We start from the raw sequence: 21,306 nt of genomic DNA on the forward strand, positions 1-21,306 counted from the left end.
CCAATACATTTGTTTTTCTGCTGCCTAGATATCAAGTCTTTGACCTTGTCACACTAACCTGTGTGTGTTTTTATGTGTATTAAGGATGGATAAATTTGTCCATTTTGGTATCTGCCAATTTCTCCCCCCCCCCACTTAAATTAAGTTCACCTTTCCGCAGCAACGTGCAATTAATAATAATAATAATAATACCCCTAATAAATGCAGTTTTGCACACAGTTTTGATGGCTGTATGCACTTTTGCAAGCACTTTTTTCCCCAGTAGAAAGCATTTTTGCATGTTCTTTCCAGTAATGTATGCTTGTTTATGCATGACTTCCCCTAAAGTATATGTTTTTGTCCATACTTTTCGATTGGAGAGCTGCATTACAAGATTCAGAGAAGTGCGAATTTTAAAGGACGGCTGAGTTCCGGTTCAAGTGTCAGTCCAAGTAAGAAGTGCAAATTAGGTAGCTTCGCATGGAAAGACGACCCAAATCATGTATCGTCCCTATCCCTTGAGTATCTGCACACACACATATGATATATTCCTGAGAGGCCCACAGGCCTGGCTCTCTCAAATGCTATAATTCTGGGTACCTGCCTTCCTTTATGTGGCTTCTGTGAAACTAAATCCTACTCGGAGAAAGGGAGGCAGTGAGTTTTGTTGAGACCAACTTGGGATGCGGAAGAGTTTGCTCTGGCACCTTGGCTCCACCTGCTCCAGGGAAAGGTGGGGAGCAGTTTTCTGGAGCCTGTCATCCTTCCAACCATTGGGTCTAGACAAGGCACTGTTTCTGAGAACAGCTAGGGGAAAGGTGTTAGAGGCCTGCTTCCCCAGAGTGAACCAAGGCCCTGTACTCTGTAGATGCTGGACATATTCTTCCTTCAGCTATGTGTGCTAAGGGCTTTGGATTGGGCCCTGCTTCTGAGAAACCCCCAGAAATAAAAGATGTGTGGACTCCTTTCTTCTGCAGCTTTGAACATGTTGTTTGCTGGATATATCTTTCCCACCCCCACCCTCCACCCAAGGAAATGTGGGTTGCCATAACGCCTTGCGCATCTGATAAAGTAGGGCTTTGACCCACAAAAACAACTTTTTGTTTAACATGAAGTGAGGGGGAAATGCACTCTGCTTAATGACAGTGAAGTGCTTTGACTAAGATTGCCAAAGTCTTATTTCCCTGGCCCATCCTGTGTCCTGCATGACAGGCAAAAATTCAGCAGGGGGGAAAAATAGTTTGACCGCTGCTGCATCTCCGTTCCTAGAAAACTGCAGAAATAGGATCAAGTATTCAAAACCGTTCTGCCCACCACTTTGTCTCTGGCACACTTTGTTTTAACGAAGATCCCTTAAGCTCAGCTTTCCTCAAATCTGAAGGCCTACTGGTGGGGGCAGGGGGAGTTGAATCACAGTAGCTGTGCTGGCTGGTGGGAGTTGTGGTTTGGAACATCTGGAGGGCTCCAGGTTGTCAAATGCCACCCATGGGCATGCTGGGACTATAGGCATAAAACCAATCTTAGAACTCTTTTAACAAGCCAAGTGCCCTGAGAAGAAGATTCTGAACAAGGTTCATAAGAACTACAGCTCTGCAATGAAACAGAGGGCCAACCCTTTCATGAGGCAAATAGAGGCAGCAAAAAGAAGCAAAAAATGGGGCGGATGAGTTTTTCAAACTGCTGGGTTGGATCTGTGTATTGGATTTGCCATCTCAGGCATAACTTGAACAGATTCTGAAGCCATGGTGCTGGAATCTGACTGTATGTGTGTGTTTATTGCAGAACAACTCAAAGATCCAGGCATACACCTGCCTCTTTGGGCGTTAAGTCCAACTGTTCTGAGTAGACATCCTTATGGTCGGGCACAAGAGCCAATCCTTTGTTGAGCCCTTGTGCAATGAGACTTGGGCTTCAGCCCTCTCCTCCTCCCCCCCCCCCTCCTTGTGCCATGGTAAACTAGGGTTTGTACAGAGCTGATTTAGGGCACCACAGCAAATGGTGGTTTGCTTAAACCAGGAAAGAAAGGTGGTCATTTGAGCACGCAAGGAGAAAGCAGTTTGGCCAAGTACCTGGCCTTTGGATGTTTTGGATTGGCTCAAACATCTGTCTGTTACAACCTTTCCCATTAAGTGTGGGATCTGGATGCCCTGCAGTTCAGGATTCTCATGGTTTTCTGCACTCGTGCTTCCACAGACCTTCAGGCATGTAAGCGCCTCTCCCAGGAGCACCTGGAGCCTCTTGAAAGCAAGGTCAGGAACTTCTCTGGCTCGACTTTCTAAAGATGCCCAGCCAAGCCAACAAAATCATCTGAAAATGGGACCGTGATGGGGGATAGAGTTTTGCCAGCTGTGATTGGGGAGAAATCTCTGCTTGCACATGTGTGCTTGTGCCTGCTGTTCCTTTAAGGCGAGAGTGGCGAGGGTGCTGTGCACTGGTGCCAGCTTTCATTCAGAAGCGCCGCCGCTGCCTCCTCCCCACCCCACCCCCCCTTCGGAAAGTTTCCTGCCGAATTGTTATGTGTGATCCGATCTGAAAGTTACTCTCTAAGCTTCTTGTCACATTTTGACTTAATGAAGTGCAACTGAAGAGGGAATTGGGGTTCATCACGCCAGTCTCTCTCTACTCCCTTGTTGTCAGAAAACAGGGGCGGTTGGGGACCGTAATGCAACGCTGAAAGTCGTTATCATTCCGGTCAGTCTGTTTAACACAAAATTAAACAAAGAACTAATTAGTGCCTCATGAATTAATAAATGCGCAGTTGCTGGGGAGGAAGAAGAGCGGGGGGTGGGTGGGAGAAGGTTGTTGGAGAAAAGATATTGGAAAAAGTCAAATTAGGAGGTGGCAGGATTGGAAGAGGGGTGAGAGGAAGGCCGAAAGTCCACTTAGGCAAAAATAAAAGTTTTGTACTCCTCGTCGAGGCTGTTCTGAGCAATGCAGCTGAGACCAGGGAAGCGACTTGGCTCTGACAAGGGTCTGGTGAGCTGGAGCTGGGTTCCAGAGAAGGAATAAATATTTATGCAGAAAGGACTCTGCTTCCAGCCCATGGTGGCTTCTGGAGTCAAGAGTGAGGACTTCGCAGCTGCGGTTTTGCAATGCACCTTGCCTTCCGAGGTGGTTTCAGGGCGTGGTTCTGGTTCAGAGCACAGAAACCCAGCATTCTCAATATTCTAGAGCTTGCTTAAAAGAAGACCAAGTTTCTAGTCCCTAAGACTGCAGAGAGCAATTTGAAAGTGTTTTCTTAGGGCAGACACAGCCCTGTGGTTGTAATACCTTCCTTTTCCTATCAAGGCTATTTTCTTCCTCTCTTAAGACTCTTCCATCAGCTTCATAAAATCACGGAGTTTGCAGCAATAACAGAACCCAGGCTAAAAGCTGGTTCTGTTACTTCTTTCTTTTTTCAAAACAGAGTTTGAGCATTGATGTGGAAGACATCTCCCTCCGCCCCCCGACATGGCGAGGAGTTGGCCTTGCTTACGCACTGGGTGCTTTGTGCATATGCTCAGAGGCACTCCTTCCTAGTATTGCTGCTTTGAGCATTCCACATCTGAGGCCTAAACTTGGAGGCGCAAGTACCAGGGAGATAATAACCGTAATAGCAAAAGCAGTAATGTATTGTCACAATATAATTGGGGAAATGCAACATTACAGTTTTCATTATTACAGTTATTAGCTTCTCAGTATATTTTTGAGGGTTGGATTTCTCCCGCCTCCAGTTTTCTTATTGTGGTTCCATCCCCTTTTGGGGGGGGGCGAAGAGGGGGATGAGTGTTTGAGGCTTAGCATTGGAAGGAGTTCCTGGAGCTTGAGTGTTGAATTCTACCTGTAAAATGTGTGTAACAGCAGGCCTACCCACCTCACAGGGTTGTTGCCTGAAGGGAACACAGTGAAGTATTCAGCAAAGTATTATTATTATTATTATTTATTGTTATCTATTAAATTTGTATGCCGCCCTTCATCCGACTATCTCAGGGCAATTCACAGCAAAAAAATGCAAGTTACAAACACAAAATACGTAATAAAAACGGGCACAGAAACAAAACAATAACTCCACCACCCAATTCCAGTGAGTGAGTAGTCAGGGGAGGAAAGACCTGAAGCGGCAGAGAAGTGTGTGGGGCAGAACAACAGGCTGTATTTAAGGCAGGTGACCCCTAACCTGACTTTTAAGTTTTAACTGCCCCAGAAGTTATATTCACAACTTTCCTGCACGCTCTCTCACTCTCTCTTCGGTAGCTTAAACTGTTTCTTCTCTGGGGGCCCCATCCCATCGCTTTTGTGCCCACCATACGGTAAAACACCCCCAGACTTTAGCATTTCTCCCTTTCCAAAGGAGCATGGGATGCATTTCCTTAAGAGAACTTGAGTCTGCCACAATAGCAGTTTTTAATCCCCGATTAACATTGCCCCAGAAAGGGACACACACATGCATTTCTCTCTCTCTCCCACCCGCCCAGCCATCCCTCCTCTGGGTTCTTTTTTTTGTTTTGGGGTGGGAGTTGCAGCCTCCCCCTTTCTGAAGCATTAATTGAGGGTGCCCGGTGGTATGTCGGCAGAGGAGGTTTGGCTGGGAGCCCTTGTTGCGTGGAACGGTTTTCTGTTTGTTTGTTTTTTTGTTCGCCCTGCCGCCCACCCCGGCTTCTGAGCTGTGCCCTGCCCTGCAGATACGGAGCGGATCCTGGCTTCCGAGGCTGTCTCATTGTCAGGCAGAGCTGGGGGAGGAGGAGGAGAGTCCATCCTTAAGAGGACATGTCAAGTACAATTAGCGTTATCTGTCTAAATATGTGCTGGGAACACAGAATACAAGCGTAGGCCTGGGTGGCTTTAATGGAGACATATGCAAGGTCAGACCGCCTCATGCAATCCCCCAATCTGATTTGGGGGGATTACACATTCTAAGTAAATTGGCGTTATTCCTCTTGCATCATTGATAAGCCGCGGCCAAAATAATGGAGGGGTGGGAGGGGGGAGAAGGGGGCTGCTGGGCCATTTAAAACAAAAAACAGCCACCCAGTCTAGCATGGGGTGGGCGGTTGCGGGGAGAAAGACGGCTGCTCGCAGGCAGGGATAGAGGGGGAAGAGGCGAGAGTCAAAGGCGGAGCAGAGGGGAGAGGAAGGGAGGAAAGAGATTTAAAGGGAGCTTCACCAGCACCAGAATTTGCTTTTCAATGGGTTGGGGCTTTCGCCTCAAAGACGTGAAGTTGTGAAGCAGATGGTGATGGTACCTCTGCTCACGTGCAGAGTACTTTCCCCTTACCTCTAACTTGCTTTGCCACCTGCTCTCTGATGCTTTAGCTGAGGTTACAGGGCAACCCTATTGGGGCGGGGGAATGCTTTTCCTAGAGGGAAAGGCTAACTGACCACGATGGCTGTGCTGTGTCTCAGAGGCGGTAATCCTTTTGAATGCCAGTTGCCGGAAACAGCAGGAAGGTTCCCCGCAGGCATCTGGGTGGTCACTGTGAGGACAGGATGCTGGACTAGATGGGACCCCTGTGCCACCCCCTTTCCCAAACAATAAAACCTTTCACACTTGCTTTTGTCATGAGCAAGGCCAAAACTGAGCGCCCCAAATTTGATCTTCTCAATTTTCCACCCCCTCAGCTTGGCGCCCAGGGTGGTGTGTGTGATCATCTTATTCTTCAACCCAGGCAGCAATGATCAGAACAGCCATGGCTCAGCAGTTAGAGCCAATAGCCTGACTCGTTACGAGGTACCTTGCCGCTTTCCATCAAAATGTCTTTGGTCAGCCCTGCTTTTCTGGCACAGAGGTGTGTTGTTGTTGTTGTTGTTTAGTCGTTTAGTCATGTCCGACTCTTCGTGACCCCATGGACCAGAGCACGCCAGGCACTCCTGTCTTCCACTGCCTCCTGCAGTTTGGTCAAACTCATGTTAGTAGCTCTGAGAACACTGTCCAACCATCTCATCCTCTGTCGTCCCCTTCTCCTTGTGCCCTCCATCTTTCCCAACATCAGGGTCTTTTCCAGGGAGTGTCCACTAAAAACTACCCCACCTTCCAAAATAGTAGAGAGACCACCACCCTCATGCTCTCCTCCCTGTACCTCCCCACCATTCCTGCCCCAAATTATTTTGTCACCTAGGCGAGAGGGAGGAGTTTGAGCCTTTCTTGGTCCAAGCTCTGCTGGTAGAGCATGAGGCTCTTAATCTCAGGGAGATAGGTTCAAGCCCCATGTTGAGCGAACCGCTCTGCGTTGCAGGGGCTGGACTAGATGATCCTTGGGGTCCCTTCCAACTCTACAATTCTATGATTCCAACCTGCTGTGCAGAATATAGAGCTTTGCCCTGCAAAAGGAGTGTGACAGGCCCACGCCAAGCCAACCCACACACTGTTCTCTGCCAGGGCAGAGACATCTCAAGCCATGTCAAATGAGCTGGTTGGAGGATACAATATGCAACAGGGAGGGGGGGGGAGCACATAGCTTCCCGCTGTCGATGGGAGTAGGAAACCTGCTACCAGCTGCTTTCTTTACCAGCTGGTTCTATCATCTCTGTCTCTCCCCCGCCCCCCGTCAAGTATAGGGAGACCCCCATCCGGAAGTCTCACAATATTGCCTTTTTTCCCTTCCTTCGGCTCTGTCACACTTTTGGAACATATGGCTTTAAATAATTCAATTTACTTTGCGTGGTGCTTTTGTTTGGTTTCCCCCCTCCCCTGCAACTGTTGTTGTTTTTCTACATAGTTCTTCGCCCTCCCCTCTCCCTCCAGTTTTTACTTGAGTATGCTCAAGTTTAGCCCATGCGCGGAAGGGGGAATGACACTCAATCTCTACGTTGCTCGGAACAGAGAAGATGGGAAGCTGCCTCATACAGAATCAGACCGTTGGTCCATCTTGCTCAGTAATTATTATCAGTGCAAACTGCAAAGGTACCCCTGCCCGTACGGGCCAGTCTTGACAGACTCTAGGGTTGTGCGCCCATCTCACTTAAGAGGCCGGGGGCCAGCGCTGTCCGCAGACACTTCCGGGTCACGTGGCCAGCGTGACAAAGCTGCATCTGGCGAGCCAGCGCAGCACACGGAAACGCCGTTTACCTTCCCACCAGTAAGCGGTCCCTATTTATCTACTTGCACCCGAGGGTGCTTTCGAACTGCTAGGTTGGCAGGCGCTGGGACCGATCAATGGGAGCGCACCCCGCCACGGGGATTCGAACCGCCGACCTTTCGATCGGCAAACCCTAGGCGCTGAGGCTTTTACCCACAGCGCCACCCGTGTCCCCTTATTATTATCAGTAGTAGTATTTTATTTACATGCCACCCATCTGACTAGGTTGCCCCAGTCACTCAGTTTTGCCTACACTGACTGGCAGAAGCTCTCCAGAGCTTCAGGCAGGGAGGCTGCCCCAGGCCTACCTGGAGATGCCATTGGGAACTGAACCTGAGAGCATCTGCATGCAAAGCAGATTCTCTAACCACTGAGCTACAGCTCTTCCCCCTGTTGTGAAGGTCCTACAGCAGTGAAGGTTTGCGAGAGCACTCCTGATGGATGCAGAGCAGAGTGGAAAAGGGAGGAGGTGGCCAGAACTGAGGGTTTTCCTTCTCCCCACCCCACCTGTCATTTCAAACTGTGGTAATTTACCCCCACATTAAGTTCAGGAGTCACTTTTGCACACCGCTTGTGCTCCCACGTCAGTGGTGAGTATGCTACAGCTCTTCCTACTTTGTGCAACAACCCTAGTGGCTATCCCATTATTCCCTTGCACCAACTAAGGGGTCTGTGTGGAACATGGTGCCTTTTAAAAGCAAAGGGTTGTGTGCTACTGATTTCCCCGCAGAGCAGAGCCGTTGAAATTAATGGACCTAAGTTAGCCATGCTTAGTAACTTCCACGAGGCAACGTCAAGCAGGACTTGCATTGGATACAACCAAAGGGTGAAATTCAAAGTTGTGCGGGTTTTGTTTTCTTTTTTCTACTTCTGTGCCGCTTAATATATTTAAAAATATCTCTGAGCTGTGTACAAAAAAGAACCGACAGCAGGTTAAGTAAAATAATGCAAAAATAATGCACGGTTACATATAAAAATGTTACATTAATACAAAGCTACTAATATAGAGAGATCAATATCAGGTCATTTTCCTTCTGACACACCCTCCGGGTTCTTACCCAGGGTCCAAACAAACGCTCAGCTCACAATAAAAGTCTAACAATGAGAAGAGTTCCTGGAAACTGTGGGTTTCACCCTAGTCTCTCACTTGCTTTTTTATGAGTAGGCCCAAAGTGGCTGGTACTTCCTCAGGCTTTCCACAGCTGTGTTCCCCCCATTCAGCAGCACTCTCTACACCCTGTTCCAGATGAAAGGGGTCTAGAGAATGAGGAAGGGTTCCTTCCACCTCCGCTCACAGCTCTTTCTTCACCCAGTGTGGTGTAGTGGTTAAGAGCGGTGGACTCGTAATCTGGGGAACCGGGTTCGCGTCTCCGCTCCTCCACATGCAGCTGCTGGGTGACCTTGGGCTAGTCACACTTCTCCGCTCCTCCACATGCAGCTGCTGGGTGACCTTGAGCTAGTCACACTTCTCTGAAGTCTCTCAGCCCCTCTCACCTCACAGACTGTTTGTTGTGGGGGAGGAAGGGAAAGGAGAATGTTAGCTGCTTTGAGACTCCTTCGGGTAGTGATAAAGCGGGATACCAAATCCAAACTCCTCCTCCCCTTCTTCTTCTTCTTCTTCTTCTTCTTCTTCCTCCTCCTCCTCCTCCTCCTCTTCCTTTGTCCTCTCCTCCTCCTCCAGCTGCTTTCCATTCATTCCCCCCTCTCCTGCCCCCATTCGCTGTTGTGGGAGCCAATTGTGAGGGCTGCAGAATGGGGAACACCCTGCCATGCAAGTGCTAGTCCTTATACCTAGCTTCCACTGATGGGGTTGGTTAGGTGAATCCCTCCCAAAGTTTCTAGTCCCTATGAACTTTGATGGGTGCATCTTGTTTCTGATTGAAGGATGCCTTTGGGGTTGAGGCCACCGGCAGGCAACAGAGATGCAAGGGTAGAGTGTCTTTGCCCTTCTGCCTTCTCTGTTTATTTGCCCCAAATGCAGCTTTCAAATAAGAACCAGAATAAAGACTGTGTGCTGCTCCAGCAAGAACATCTGAAGTGGGCACTCTGCCCAGCTCCTTCTGCCCAGGAGAACTGCTGTATCCATACCTTATTTATAATAAATATGCATATTATCTCACCTTTCTCTGCAAAGCAGATTCAAGACACATACAACGGGGGGGGGGGGGGCTTTTAAAAGCACAATGATACAAACATAAAATACAATGAAAGAGCAGATCATTAAAATGAGGGAGGGTCAACAGAACAATAAAATGGCAGAACCTAAAAGATTTTAACTTTTTAAAAAGCTACTCAAATTCTCTGCATGCCAGATGAATTGACTGTGAACTACCTGTGGATCTCCCAGCAATAATAATATTAACACCAAGGTGCCACTGGTCAAGTCAAAGGCCAGAGTGGGGAGGGGGGGGCCTACTGCAATGGTAAACCCACCCAATTTCCTTTGCCTCAGCGTATATAATGCTAGCAGTAGTAACCTCTATCTCATTTTCCCCTCCTCAGGATGAAGTGACTTCACAGCTTTAAAATAAACCCAATAGCGGAATCTGATTCCTGGTCATCGAAAGGTAGGAGAGACCGCCAAGACCACAAATGGGTATGTCCGCCCACGCGGGTTCTTTTTTTCCTACCTTTCTGTGTCTCTGTGGCAATTTGTTGCTCCCGTCCATGTGGCTGGTCTTGTCTGTGTGTTTTATGCCTAGTTTGTTAGCAAAAGAGTCACAGCTAGCGACGCAGTGAAGTGTCAGGCACTGGAGCACCCCCTGCAAGGTGTGTTGCCTCTACCTTCTCCAGCGTAAATGGATGGTGGACCAATGGTCTGAACGGTAGACAGGTCAAAGGTCTAAATCAGAACAAGGCAGCTTCTTCTGTTTACAGGCGGCTCGATGTGGCAGAACAACCATCCGTAGCTCAGCGGTAGCATAATATGCTTCTGTTCATGCTCCACATCCATGCCAAAGTGAGCTTTCTCACGGGAAGGGAAATGTGAGAAACACCATCGGCACAATCACCATTCAGGTCAAGAAAAGCACTGTGCAAGGGGGGGGGGGTGTCATACAACTCTTGAGGTCTAAACATTTGTCACTGAAACATTCGTTTCCTAACAAATTGTCAGGGAATGGCAGTGTGGAAACCTGGGTGCTTTGGAATTGTCACCTGTCCAAATAATCGCTGCCCCCCTTTTGTCACTCTTCCCTCCCTCCGCCCTCCCCCAAGTTCCATTTTCTAAAAGTGGCCAATGCCAAATTTCACACTTGGTTCTCATAAAGTGAGCTAGTAAATGTGAGACTGGACAGTGGCACTTTCGGTTCTGCTGGTGGTGGGAAGCAGCTTACATTGTCAAATATCGTATATTTTGCTCTACAAGACTCACTTTTTCCCCTCCTAAAAAGTAAGGGGAAATGTGTGTGCGTCTTATGGAGCGAATGCAGGCTGCACAGCTATCCCAGAAGCCAGAACAGCAAGAGGGATTGCTGCTTTCACTGCACAGTGATATTTTTTTTTCTTGTTTTCCTTCTCCAAAAACTAGGTGCGTCTTGTGGTCTGGTGCGTCTTATAGAGCGAAAAATTCGTTACTCCTGCACAGTGGGGGGGGGGGGGGATGATGCACATTCACACAAAATCAGTTTGGGGAAAAGCGAAGGAATATGAATATGGCATTGCTTTCCATTCCACCCTGTAGTCGCCGCATACAGCACTGTTTCTTTTCCGCTGCAGTTTGTCTTCCACCAAAAACAACATTTGTCTTGTAGTCCGTTGTGGAAAGATTATGTAGTTTTCTACATATTTCTTCGCCCTTTATTTATGTAATTAGTTGTGTAACTGGCCTAAGTTTCATTGTCCTTACATTGTTCCACCCCATTCGTATCAGTGCAAAGGAAAGACGTCGGAAATTTGGGAGGTGAGGGGACGTAATCAGTTACGGTTTTGGGGGACGGAACGCAGCAACAATAAGTGAATACCAATCGTATTCACTGAATTGATTTTCATTCCCGGGACGAATAAGCGAACTCTGTAATTCCCATTCCCCTTTTCGGCAGAATGCTCTGACGTCCCTATTTGCAAGAACTTCCAACTCTGTAATCACTCTGCAAACTTTAGTTGCAACGCATCCTGAAATTGAACACACAAGGCAACTGAGGCCTACTGAGGCTTTCCCAGATGGTATTACCTTCTTGGTCTGTCCTCTACTCTAACCAGGTGCCAGCAGAGCGAGTGCCTCCCCCCACTTCTCTCTGAACTGAGCATCTCAGGAGAGCTGGGCCCCGCAGTGTCAGAGGTGACCGGTGGAAGGCCAATGTTATGTAAATATTTCTGCTGCAACATGGCGAGGAATCAGAGCCAGCCTTACACATCCATCCATCATCGACGGGATGGGCCTCTCTGGAGCCAGCGGGGTTTGTATGGAAGTGGCTGGCAGGGGAAGGGGGGAGACACAGACAGAGGCAGCAAGTGCCCCCGCTCATAAACTGTTTGTTTTCCTTTTTGTCCCTTTTGGTTTCGGGGCACCCCACTGGGCACCCGACTCTTTGCTTTGTCTGCACAACCTCTCCACCCACCCGCTTGGCCCTTCGCTCCACACGCACCCCCCACTTCTCCCTCTCAAATAAGATCTCTCCAGGTTTTTTTGCATTTCGGCTTCTCTCTTTCCAACTTCAAAGGTGCCCCTTCATTGTCTTGGAATCGGCAGGCAGTGGCCCTGAAACGCGATCACAGCCAGGCACGGTGTAGGTCACCCCCTGAGCACCCTGCCTCGAGCCTTCAAAGGGATGGGCAGATGCTTCCCTTTGCATGCTTCACAACCCTGGTTACAGCTCTTTCCTCCTCCCTCCCTCCCTCTCTGGCCTCCATGCCCCCCTTGCTGCATCGCTCTGTCACCACAGCTCAGTTCTCAGAGCATCTGCTTTGCATGCAGAAGGTCCCCTTCGGCTAGGAGAGATCCCAGTCTGAAATCCTGGAGAGCTGCTGCCGGTCAGTTTAGACAGTGCTGAGCTCAATGGACCAAGGGGTCCAACTCAGGACAAGGCAACTTCCTATGTTTGTAGAGCAAACTGTACCACTTCATTCTGCAGGTGGGACGTACCATTTGGGGAAGGGGTGTAGATCAGTGTAGAGAGCCTCCTTTGCATGCGGAAGGTCTCAGGTTCCATCCTTGGTGTCCCCAAGAGGGGCTGGGAGTCCACATGACTAGCTGCAGCATAGGTTTGACTTAGGATACAGCAGCTTCCTCTGCTCTCTCTTGCCCTGCTTGGAGACGCTGGCCTCCTGGTCCTGCCAGTAGCACAGTTTGGTGCTAAACTGGATGTGAGGGAGGTGGCACTCCACAATGAACAGGTGGGAGATTGTGTTCTGCCCCCTGTTTTTCTAGCCCCCACCTCTTGCTGGTTTCTCTCTCTCTCCTTCCCCCTAGCCTCCAGTGAACCAAGATCTCCACACTTGGCGTCTCAGGTGGTTTGAGATGTCTCCACTAGGACCGAGGAGCAGGAGTGGATCTACTATGAAACAAATGAAGTTTAAGCTTCAGGGCCCCTAATCCCACAGGGGGCCCAGAAGTGACTTTAGTCCACATTGCTTAATTTTTCTTAGGTCAGTAGACCCAATTTGAGTTGCATGACTTGAAAACTATAAGGTGTAGGAAATCTCTATTCACACCAGTGACTTTGACATATGAGATAATCCAGTACAGCAATTTTAATCAAAATCTTGAGTTGTAGTAGTTATTTTTCTTAAAAAATAAATAAAATTGTGGTGATCTGTCATGGAACAACCCCGTTGGAGAAGATAAGAAGGTTTACCCATAACTTGTTGTGGGTTGCGAGGGAGACCCTATAACAGTTCAAGCTCCAGGGCCCTCAAAATGTAGGTCTGCCACTGCCAAGGAGCCCTGGAGGGCTTGCCTACAAATGAGTAGGGAGCGTAAGGAAGGGTGTAGCGGGGAGTTTTGGAGCCATAATTTGTCTTGAGGGGTCAGTGTTGCAGACTCCCTGGCCTCAGCCCATGAGCAGCCCAGAGCAGCAGCAGTGGGTGGGTGGGTGGGTGGGTGGGTGGCGAGTAAAAGATGGCCTGGACTTTGCTTTTGGTGTCAAGTGCAAACTCCACAGCCCTGCTCAGAGTTGGGAAAGCCATTTCAGATCTCCAGGGGCCGTTTGAGCCCCTCCCTAAGGATGGGGTCAGGATTCCTCGGCCTCCCTCTCCCGTGGCAGAAAAAGCTCATCAGGAAATTAGCCTTCTCCCCTTCCCTTCCCAGCCAACCACCCCTCTATATTTTCATTGGCTTCTTCACAATAAATTCAGAGCAACCTCCTTGTTGCAGTCTCTAGACAGTTTCTTAAGGTACCTCACCTTAAGTGTGTGCTTGTGTGCAGGGGGGTATCTCTTTGCCCCCCCCCCCCAGTCATAATTGGTTACATTTTTGTTTTCTCATAGCCTTCACGAGGGTCCTGGCCAACTGTTGGCTTGTACCTGCGGCCTCATTAGGGAGGGCAAGACGCCTCTGTTCCCCAACAAGGCCTGCACCATTTTCTGAACTTGTTCTTGGGTTTTATCTTCAAGAGTCATTTGTTCCTCTCCCTCCGCCCCAACTTCTGTGGAGCCCAAGAAATGCCTCATGCATGCAAGAGTGCTTGTGTAGCTTTTGAAGAAATGCAGGAGTGCCTGCGTAGCTTTTGAAGAACAAATACAAATAATGAATGAATGAGCACCACAATCATCCTGCCGCCCTTTTCGTTGGCCTTCTATCTTATTATTCACTCGTCCTCTGAAGGCTCTGCTCCCCTGTTTCCCGGGTCTTATTTGACAGCAGCATACAGAGAATGTTTTGCCAAAATGGCACTTTATTGCACTGACACTGAACCAACAATAGCGCAAGTCTGAACACCAAGAGCGAAATGCAAAGGTGTTGCGTAATGAATCGTAGAATAGTCCCTGCAACGCCGGAATCTTTTCCCCAATGTGGGGCTCGAACCCACAGCCCTGAGATTAAGAGTCTCGTGCTCTGCCAACGAAGCTATGCCAGATATTCCCCCTGCCCTCAACTGGAGAGCCCTTTGAGTCTCCCTCTCTCCCTCTCTTTCTTTTTCATCTACTCGGAAGCCTTCCTTTACTTCCCTGTCACCCTAATTGATTGCATTAACCTTTCAGCGTATTGAATTTCTCCGGCATCATGCAGAGAGATCTGTGCAATATGCTTATAATCTGGGCCGTAATGGACAGGGAGCAGTCGACAAACCCCCTTTGCCAACAGGTTCCCTGACAGATTGGCTTTCCGAAAACGAGTGGCCGGTGGGGGTGGGGTGGGGGCAGGGGGTTGGTCTGAGGCACGATGGAAAGGGCACGACATGAGTATCATTTGCACCTCTGGGTGTGTGGGGGTTTTTTTTTGGGGGGGGGGGTTGATGTATAAATGCAAAGCAGCCCTGGAAGTGCTGAGTATTATGACGGCTAAGTCCACCTTATTTATACGGCCAGGTCTTCGTGAGCAAAATTTTCAGCGGGCATATTTATAAACGTGGAAAATTATGAATGGTGTTGGAGCATGGCTGGGACAGGGGGCTTTTCTCAGTCTCACATAACACTAAAACGCAAGATGGAATCAGTTGGTGGTCTAGACACAGGGCTGGCAAAAGGAAGGGCCGCTTGCAGCAGAGATGTGACGGTGGACCGTGTCTTCTAGTGGTTAGTGCGTCGGAGTAGGATTGGGGGACCCAGGCTCAAATCTCTCCTTGGCCATGAAGCTTGTTGGGTGACCCCCAATCCAGTCTACTATCTTGCAGCCTTATCTGCCTCATAGGGCTGCCATGAGGATACAGTTGGTTTGGGGAGAACTATGCATTCCAGTTTGAGGTCTTACGGAGGAAAGGCAAGATAATAAATGCAATAAATGGCCACCTGCTTAGCTTGCGTACACACCGTGCATTTAAAGCGCATTGAAAGCAACCTGCTTACTGCAGTTCCTGAGAACTGTTATTTGCCCCTTACAGAGCAACAATTCCCAGCATCCTTAAACTACAGTTCCCAGGATTCTTTGTGGGAAGGCATGTGCTGTAAATATGGTGTGCATGCAGCCTCAGCTGCTGTTTTATTTAAATTGTCATAGAAACCAATCAGCCCATTCATGACAGCTCACATATAATTGCTGAGCAGAGCCTCCATGTGCAGCAGCACTCTACCTCTGACAGCCGGATACTGGGAATGAACAACAGGAAAAGGCCTTGCTCTTCCTGTTCTTACTCAGGAGGGTCACTGTATGGCAGGATTCTGGATGCTCTTCTTTGCCTTCAGCATCTAATTGTTCTTTTGAAAGGGTATGTTAAAACCAAAGCAACCAATTGCGGGAACTTGCCCAGAGCTGGCTTCTATTGCTTTTTTAAAAAAAAATGCAGGTGGAGCCTAGAGCGTAAACTGAAACCGGAGCAAAAGCAGGCAGCCAAGCTGATCATTCCATCATTTTTTTGGTCTGGGGGGGCTGGGAAGCATGGAGGGGCTTGGGCAAGGGCTTGGGCAAGGGCTCTTGTGTCTGCAAGGGCTGCCTAAGCTCGTCTTTAGAGGCTGCCCTAACAGCTCACGACGGTGGTGAGGATGAGAATGTTTCCTGGCACCAATAGATAGATATTTTATTGACAATGTTTTAAAACGTATAAAAGAGCAACTGGAAGCCCATATGATGGTAAATTTGCCAAGATCTCCCGTAAATGCGAGGGTAGCTTTTCTCTTTATATATAAAACGTCTCTTCCCCAACCTGGGATAGGATGTTCGACTGAGCTGGGGACATTCTGGGAAGAGGAGTCTGTGGATGGAATCACCTTGAAGCATTACCCTGGGCAAAACTCTGTGATGGGCAAAATTTTGAGGAGCACGGGAGGCTTTTGGTGTCATTCATTCATTCATTGCATTTATAATCTACCATTTTCTCCATGGTAATGTACATGATTCTTCCCCCGCTTTCATTTATTCCACACAACAATCCTGTAAAATAGGTTAGGCTGAGAGGTTGTGACTGGCCCAGTGAGAGCTCCATGGCAGAGTGGGGATTCGAACCATGGTCTCCCAAATTGTAGTCCAGCACTCTAACCACTGCACAACACTGCCTCAGAGATTACGTATTTCACTTCGGAGAAACAAAACCTTCACTTGCACGATACATTTTTGGCATATGCATTGGTACCAAAGCTTGACACCATCTTGCCTACCAGAAGTGGGTGACGAGGAGCGTTCAAAAGAAGCGGTGTGTGTTGGTGTGTGTGAGAGAGGATGAGAGTTCACTGAGATGAAGGAGGGAAGAATGGAAAAGAGGGATTCAAAGAAGACGGCAGCACCTCTGAATGGAAGAGTAAACAGGCGCTGGGCGGCATTAAGTTAATTGATTGCTCTGCAACAGGCGGAACACTGTGTTATTCTGTCGCCGTGGCAACAACCCCCCAAAATTGTCAGCCTGTTCGGATGAAGTGAAGCGAGACATTGTCTAATTTGCGGTGATCTGGGTGTTTGTTTTTCCTTCTGAGGGGGCGGGGATCCATTGATCTGTTGTTTGCTCAAAACTCTTGCTCTAGTTCTTTTCTCTTTTCTTTTTTTTAGAATAATCATCATAATAACATTTTCTTTATTAAAAAAAAATCAGAGGTGGTTGGAAGCAGGGGAGTGGAAATGTTGATTGTTTCCTCAAGTTACCTTGGTTTCGTCACATGGGCCGCAGAGGTGAAAAACAAAAAAGTCATCTCCTTGCTTAACCTCACCAGGGAGGGAATTAGGAGCGTTGCTGAAACTGGGAGTTGATTCATATCTTCCTCATGGAAGCCATGCAAAATTTCAGCTTAGCGATCCGAAACATCTTGTTTTCTTTTCCAGGGCAAGAGTTGGATGGGTGGGAATGAAAAGAAAGCAATATCCAACATGTTCTTTAAAAGAAAAAAGAAAGCCTTTCCCGAACAATTTTAATTTAATATTTCAGTATTTATTTGCCAGCTGAGTACCAGGTGCTATATAAAAGATTGATCCATAGCAACTTCTGCTTCCAGATTTTATAGTCTATGCCAGTTTATAAGACCCTTTCCATTGTCCCCACCAACTGAAAGTGTTGGAAACTCAGATCTATAAGCTAATTGCCAAATTGCACCTTAGGCCTAGGTTACAGTCGCCACAAGGGACTGTCTAGGTGCCTTTTTTGCAGTGAGGTGGTGATGGTGATTCATTTCACTTACACGCCGCTTTATACAGTGGTGCCTCGCAAGACGAAAAGAATCCGTTCTGCGAGTCTCTTCGTCTAGCGGTTTTTTTGTCTTGCGAAGCAACCCTATTAGCGGATTAGCGCTATTAGCGGTTTAGCGGCTATTAGCAGCTTAGTGCCTTGGAAAAAGGGGGTGGGGAGCGAAAAAACCCCCAGGAATCACAAGACATTTTCGTCTTGCGAAGCAAGCCCATAGAGAAATTCGTCCTGCGAAGCGCATTGAAAAACGGAAAACCCTTTCGTCTAGCGGGTTTTCCGTCTTGCGAGGCATTCGTCTTGCGGGGCACCACTGTATTGTAAAGAAAAAAAATCTCCAAGTGGTTTACAACACATTAAAACATCAAGTAAAAGAATCCAGACTAAAACAAATGCAAGATTCACGGGAAATATTTCAGATCCTTCTCTAAGTGACATTTTGCTTTCCCCATATTTACTTACCAGCTTAATTTATAGAGCTTCCCCATTGCAGAAGTACTCTAGGAAGCCAGTGTGGAGTAGTGGTTGAGTGTCGAACTAGGACTTTGGAGATCTGGGTTCAAATCCCCACTCAGCCAAGAAGCTCACTGGGTGAACTTTAGCCAGTCACAGCCTCTTAACCTACCTCACAGGGTTGTTGTAGGGCTTAACTGGGGGGGGGGGGGTTGAACCATGTACACCTTGGAGGGATATAAATGGGGGGGGGGAGCTCTTCTGACCTGCTTAAGAAGGCTGGAGGTACCAACCAAATGGATATCAGTCGCTGACCTGGCATCCAGAGACCTCCACATGGTTGCAATTGGACCCACACCAGTCGCAAAATACGCCTGGAGCTTGGGGGATTTTGAGTGCTGGTTGGGGGCAAGAAAAAGCTGAGCAGCCTAACTCTTTAGAAGGAGACGTCAGTGGTTATTCATTTTCATTTGTTCCAATAACATATATTCACCTGCCAAAAGGCACTCTAGGCAGACGTAACATGGCTTACTGACACACCATGAATAAAAGAGTGCGGTGTGGCAAGAGAGCAAAATCACTGGGACTTTTGAGCTAGCATTCTTCAGTCTCGAGTTCTTCACCACCATCATCCTTGCTCTCACTTCACAGTGACTCCTGGTTAGCATTTAACACTAAGCCATGGTTAGCCAAACCATGATTTGTCTGTCACTCAGCTGATTCAACAAAACCATGCCTTGATTCTCCAAAGTTTGGTTTCATTTTCCAGCTGCTTCTGCCTTTGGAGCTTGGCAAGTGGCTACGGTGGGTTGGCCAAGCAAGGCTGCTCATATAAATCAAGCCAAGGTTCATAAGGCAACAACAAAAACCTGGCTTCAGATCATGGTTTGTTGGCAGTAAACAAACCATAGTTCAGGCATAAGGCAAGGGTCACCCATAATGCTATGCCGTGGTGTAATTCACCACAGTTTATTAAACCCTGGATCAGTGTGTGAAGAGAGGGTCTTTAAATATTCCCATTTTACAGGATGGTAGAACGGAGACTGAGAGAAGGTTCCCACCACAAAGACCACCCTGTGGACATTTAGCAGAAAGACCTGAGGCTTATATCCAGATCTCCCATTTCATGGGCCTACAATGAATCAAGTAGACAACAGCCAAATCTCACCTTGCTCTCCCCATGAACCTGACCCTGCCCTTAGAGCACATGGTTGACTGTGGAGTATTGGTCTCCAAAGTGGAGCTGCCATTTATTTTTTTGTCTGGATCATAATACACTGGTGCCTATAAGCCGGAGAGGAATATGGCATGGGGAGGAACCCATTTATCCCCTGGATTCCTTGTTCTTCTTCTTCTCCTTTCTTCTGAATGTATTTCCTCTTCCATGCTTCTTCCCTTTCCTCCTTTTCTGCCCTGCTCCTTCCCTTGTTCATCATAGGTTCCTGTAGATATCAGGTCCTACGATCTAGGAAAACAAACACACACACAAAATCTAGCTGAGATTCCTGTTTTGCAGGGGGTGGGACTGGATGACCCTCGGGGGCCCCTCCCAACTCTACAAATCCGTGATTCCTTTTTTCCACCCTCTCCCACGCAGCTGTTGCATGGACTTCAACGGGGGTTACCTTGCTGGGTTCAGGTTTGGCGGTGGTGGCTGCGAATTGGGGCAGCGTCTGGTGCTAAACATCATCTTCCGACCCAATCCCAGAATGGAGTGGGTTTTCCTGGGGGGCGCTCCTGCTACAGTTCTGCGGGTATGATGCACATTTGTGTTACGTGTGCATTGTGTGTGTGTTTTCAAAAAAAGAGCAAACTGTTTGACTGGCAGAAGCGGCAGTTGAAACGAGGTGGTTATTGGCGTCAGGAAAAGCTAAATAACCCTGTAACTGGTATGAAGGTGAATTCATGGTCTGGTGAGCACTGAAAATATGAGAGTTCTCTAGACAGGCAGCGTGGAGCAGGAAATAACAGCGCAGAAGCTTCCGAGGAAGCCTGGATAGCCAAGGGCAGGGCATCAGGACAAGAGGGGTCTGCTAGCGGCTGTGTAAGCAGGGTGGCACATTTTTATATCGCCTGGAGCGAAATTCAGAAATCTGATCAACCTCATTTGTAGAAAAAAGGAAGGAAGGAAGAAGAAGCAAGTTGCTAGTTCTCAGGCTTCTGGAGAACAGCTTGAAAACATCTCCAGTGGGGATGGAGGGGGCGTTGTTTGGTTCAGTTTGCATTTAAAGGTTTGTGCTTTCTGAGACAATACGGCCGCCAACCAAAACAAGCCAAATTTGCACTTTCCAAATTTTGCAATGTGGTTTTCTGGCCAAGTACTGTGCACAAAAATGCACATACTAGGGTAAAATGTGTCCAGAAATTCACGTTTTAATGAACATAATTTAGAAAAATGTGTTATATTAGTGAAAACCAGGCTCATAAGTTGATGTGGAGACTGAAGCAAATACGATCAGAAAAAGGAGAAAGTGAGAGAAAACTGAAATTAACAAATTCTCCCATCTTTAGTCTCTGGGCCTGGCCTTTTCGCCTGTGTTGCCCTTCCTTTTTGCCAGGAAATTTCCAAGAAAGCAAACTGTGGAAATAAACAAAGCAAAACTGTTTGCAGGTATTACTCCTACGCAGATGCAATCTCCTTGCAGGGAAGGAGAAACAGATTTTAAAAAGAGAGGAGAAAGCCCATGCTTCACCTTTGTATATATGATGCACAGCCACAAGAGGCTTTTATCTCTGCTACGAACACACGGATCAGGGCTGCTGCTGGCGGCCACATAAAATTATTGGGCAACACTTCGTACCTGATGGTGTAGGGAGTTTCCCCTGCAAGGGGATTCTATCAGGGCAAGTAGTGGGAGGGGAGGAAGAATGCATGAAACAGCCTTTCATTGGCATCAGTAATGCCGGTCTGTTTTTCTCCAGAGTGGCTGAAAAGTGCATGAAACCCTTTGAACAATGGGTTGGGGGCTACAGTAGGAACAAAGTGTATTTTGGGGAAAGGGGGCACACTTTGTCCCCAACGTTAGATTTCTGAAAGATTAGGTTAGACGTTAGATTTCTGGCATATTTCATATTAATGCGCCCATCTGAGACACATTTTTCCATAGGTTGTTTCTGCTCAGAGCAGACCCATTTAAATGAAAGGATGTAGCCATCCATTTCAGTAGGGTCTATTCTGAGCAAAACCTACTTGGATCATCTCTTCTGAAGTCCTGTTGATTTTGATGGAGTTAATGCAAGTTAAGCAAGCTTAGGACTGCCACCTCCTTTTAATTCCCCATATTTTATTATTCAGTCATAATGTTGTTGTTGTTTAGTCGTGTCCGACTCTTCGTGACCCCATGGACCAGAGCACGCCAGGCACTCCTGTCTTCCACTGCCTCCCGCAGCTTGGTCAAACTCATGCTGGTAGCTTCAAGAACACTATCCAACCATCTCGTCCTCTGTCATCCTCTTCTCCTTGTGCCCTCCATCTTTCCCAACATCAGGGTCTTTTCCATTATTCAGTCATAATACACATTTGTGAAAAGGGCTTTCCACCAAGCAACCACAGGGAGACAGCAGTTGTGGGGCAGCGTGCTTTCCTCTCTTCCCCCTCCCCCCACTTTGCCACCTGTACA

The 21,306-nt window shown here is 47.9% G+C and overlaps 1 protein-coding gene across 5 annotated transcripts in view; it reads left to right on the top strand.

Annotated features, from left to right (window-relative positions):
* Window positions 1-21,306, top strand: part of CASZ1 (castor zinc finger 1) — a 438,974-nt gene that overhangs the window by 276,335 nt on the left and 141,333 nt on the right. For 4 of the 5 annotated variants that reach the window (XM_083453582.1, XM_083453581.1, XM_083453580.1 and 1 more), the window contains one exon: window positions 9,537-9,630. In XM_083453582.1, the coding sequence (XP_083309708.1) occupies window positions 9,627-9,630 (4 nt within the window). In that variant the 5' untranslated portion in view covers window positions 9,537-9,626. The remainder of the gene's footprint in view (window positions 1-9,536; window positions 9,631-21,306) is intronic. The other variant, XM_083453585.1, reaches the window with a different exon arrangement.

The sequence above is a fragment of the Podarcis tiliguerta genome (assembly GCF_965153285.1).
Source record: "Podarcis tiliguerta genome assembly, chromosome: 8".
Classification (NCBI taxonomy): domain Eukaryota; kingdom Metazoa; phylum Chordata; class Lepidosauria; order Squamata; family Lacertidae; genus Podarcis; species Podarcis tiliguerta.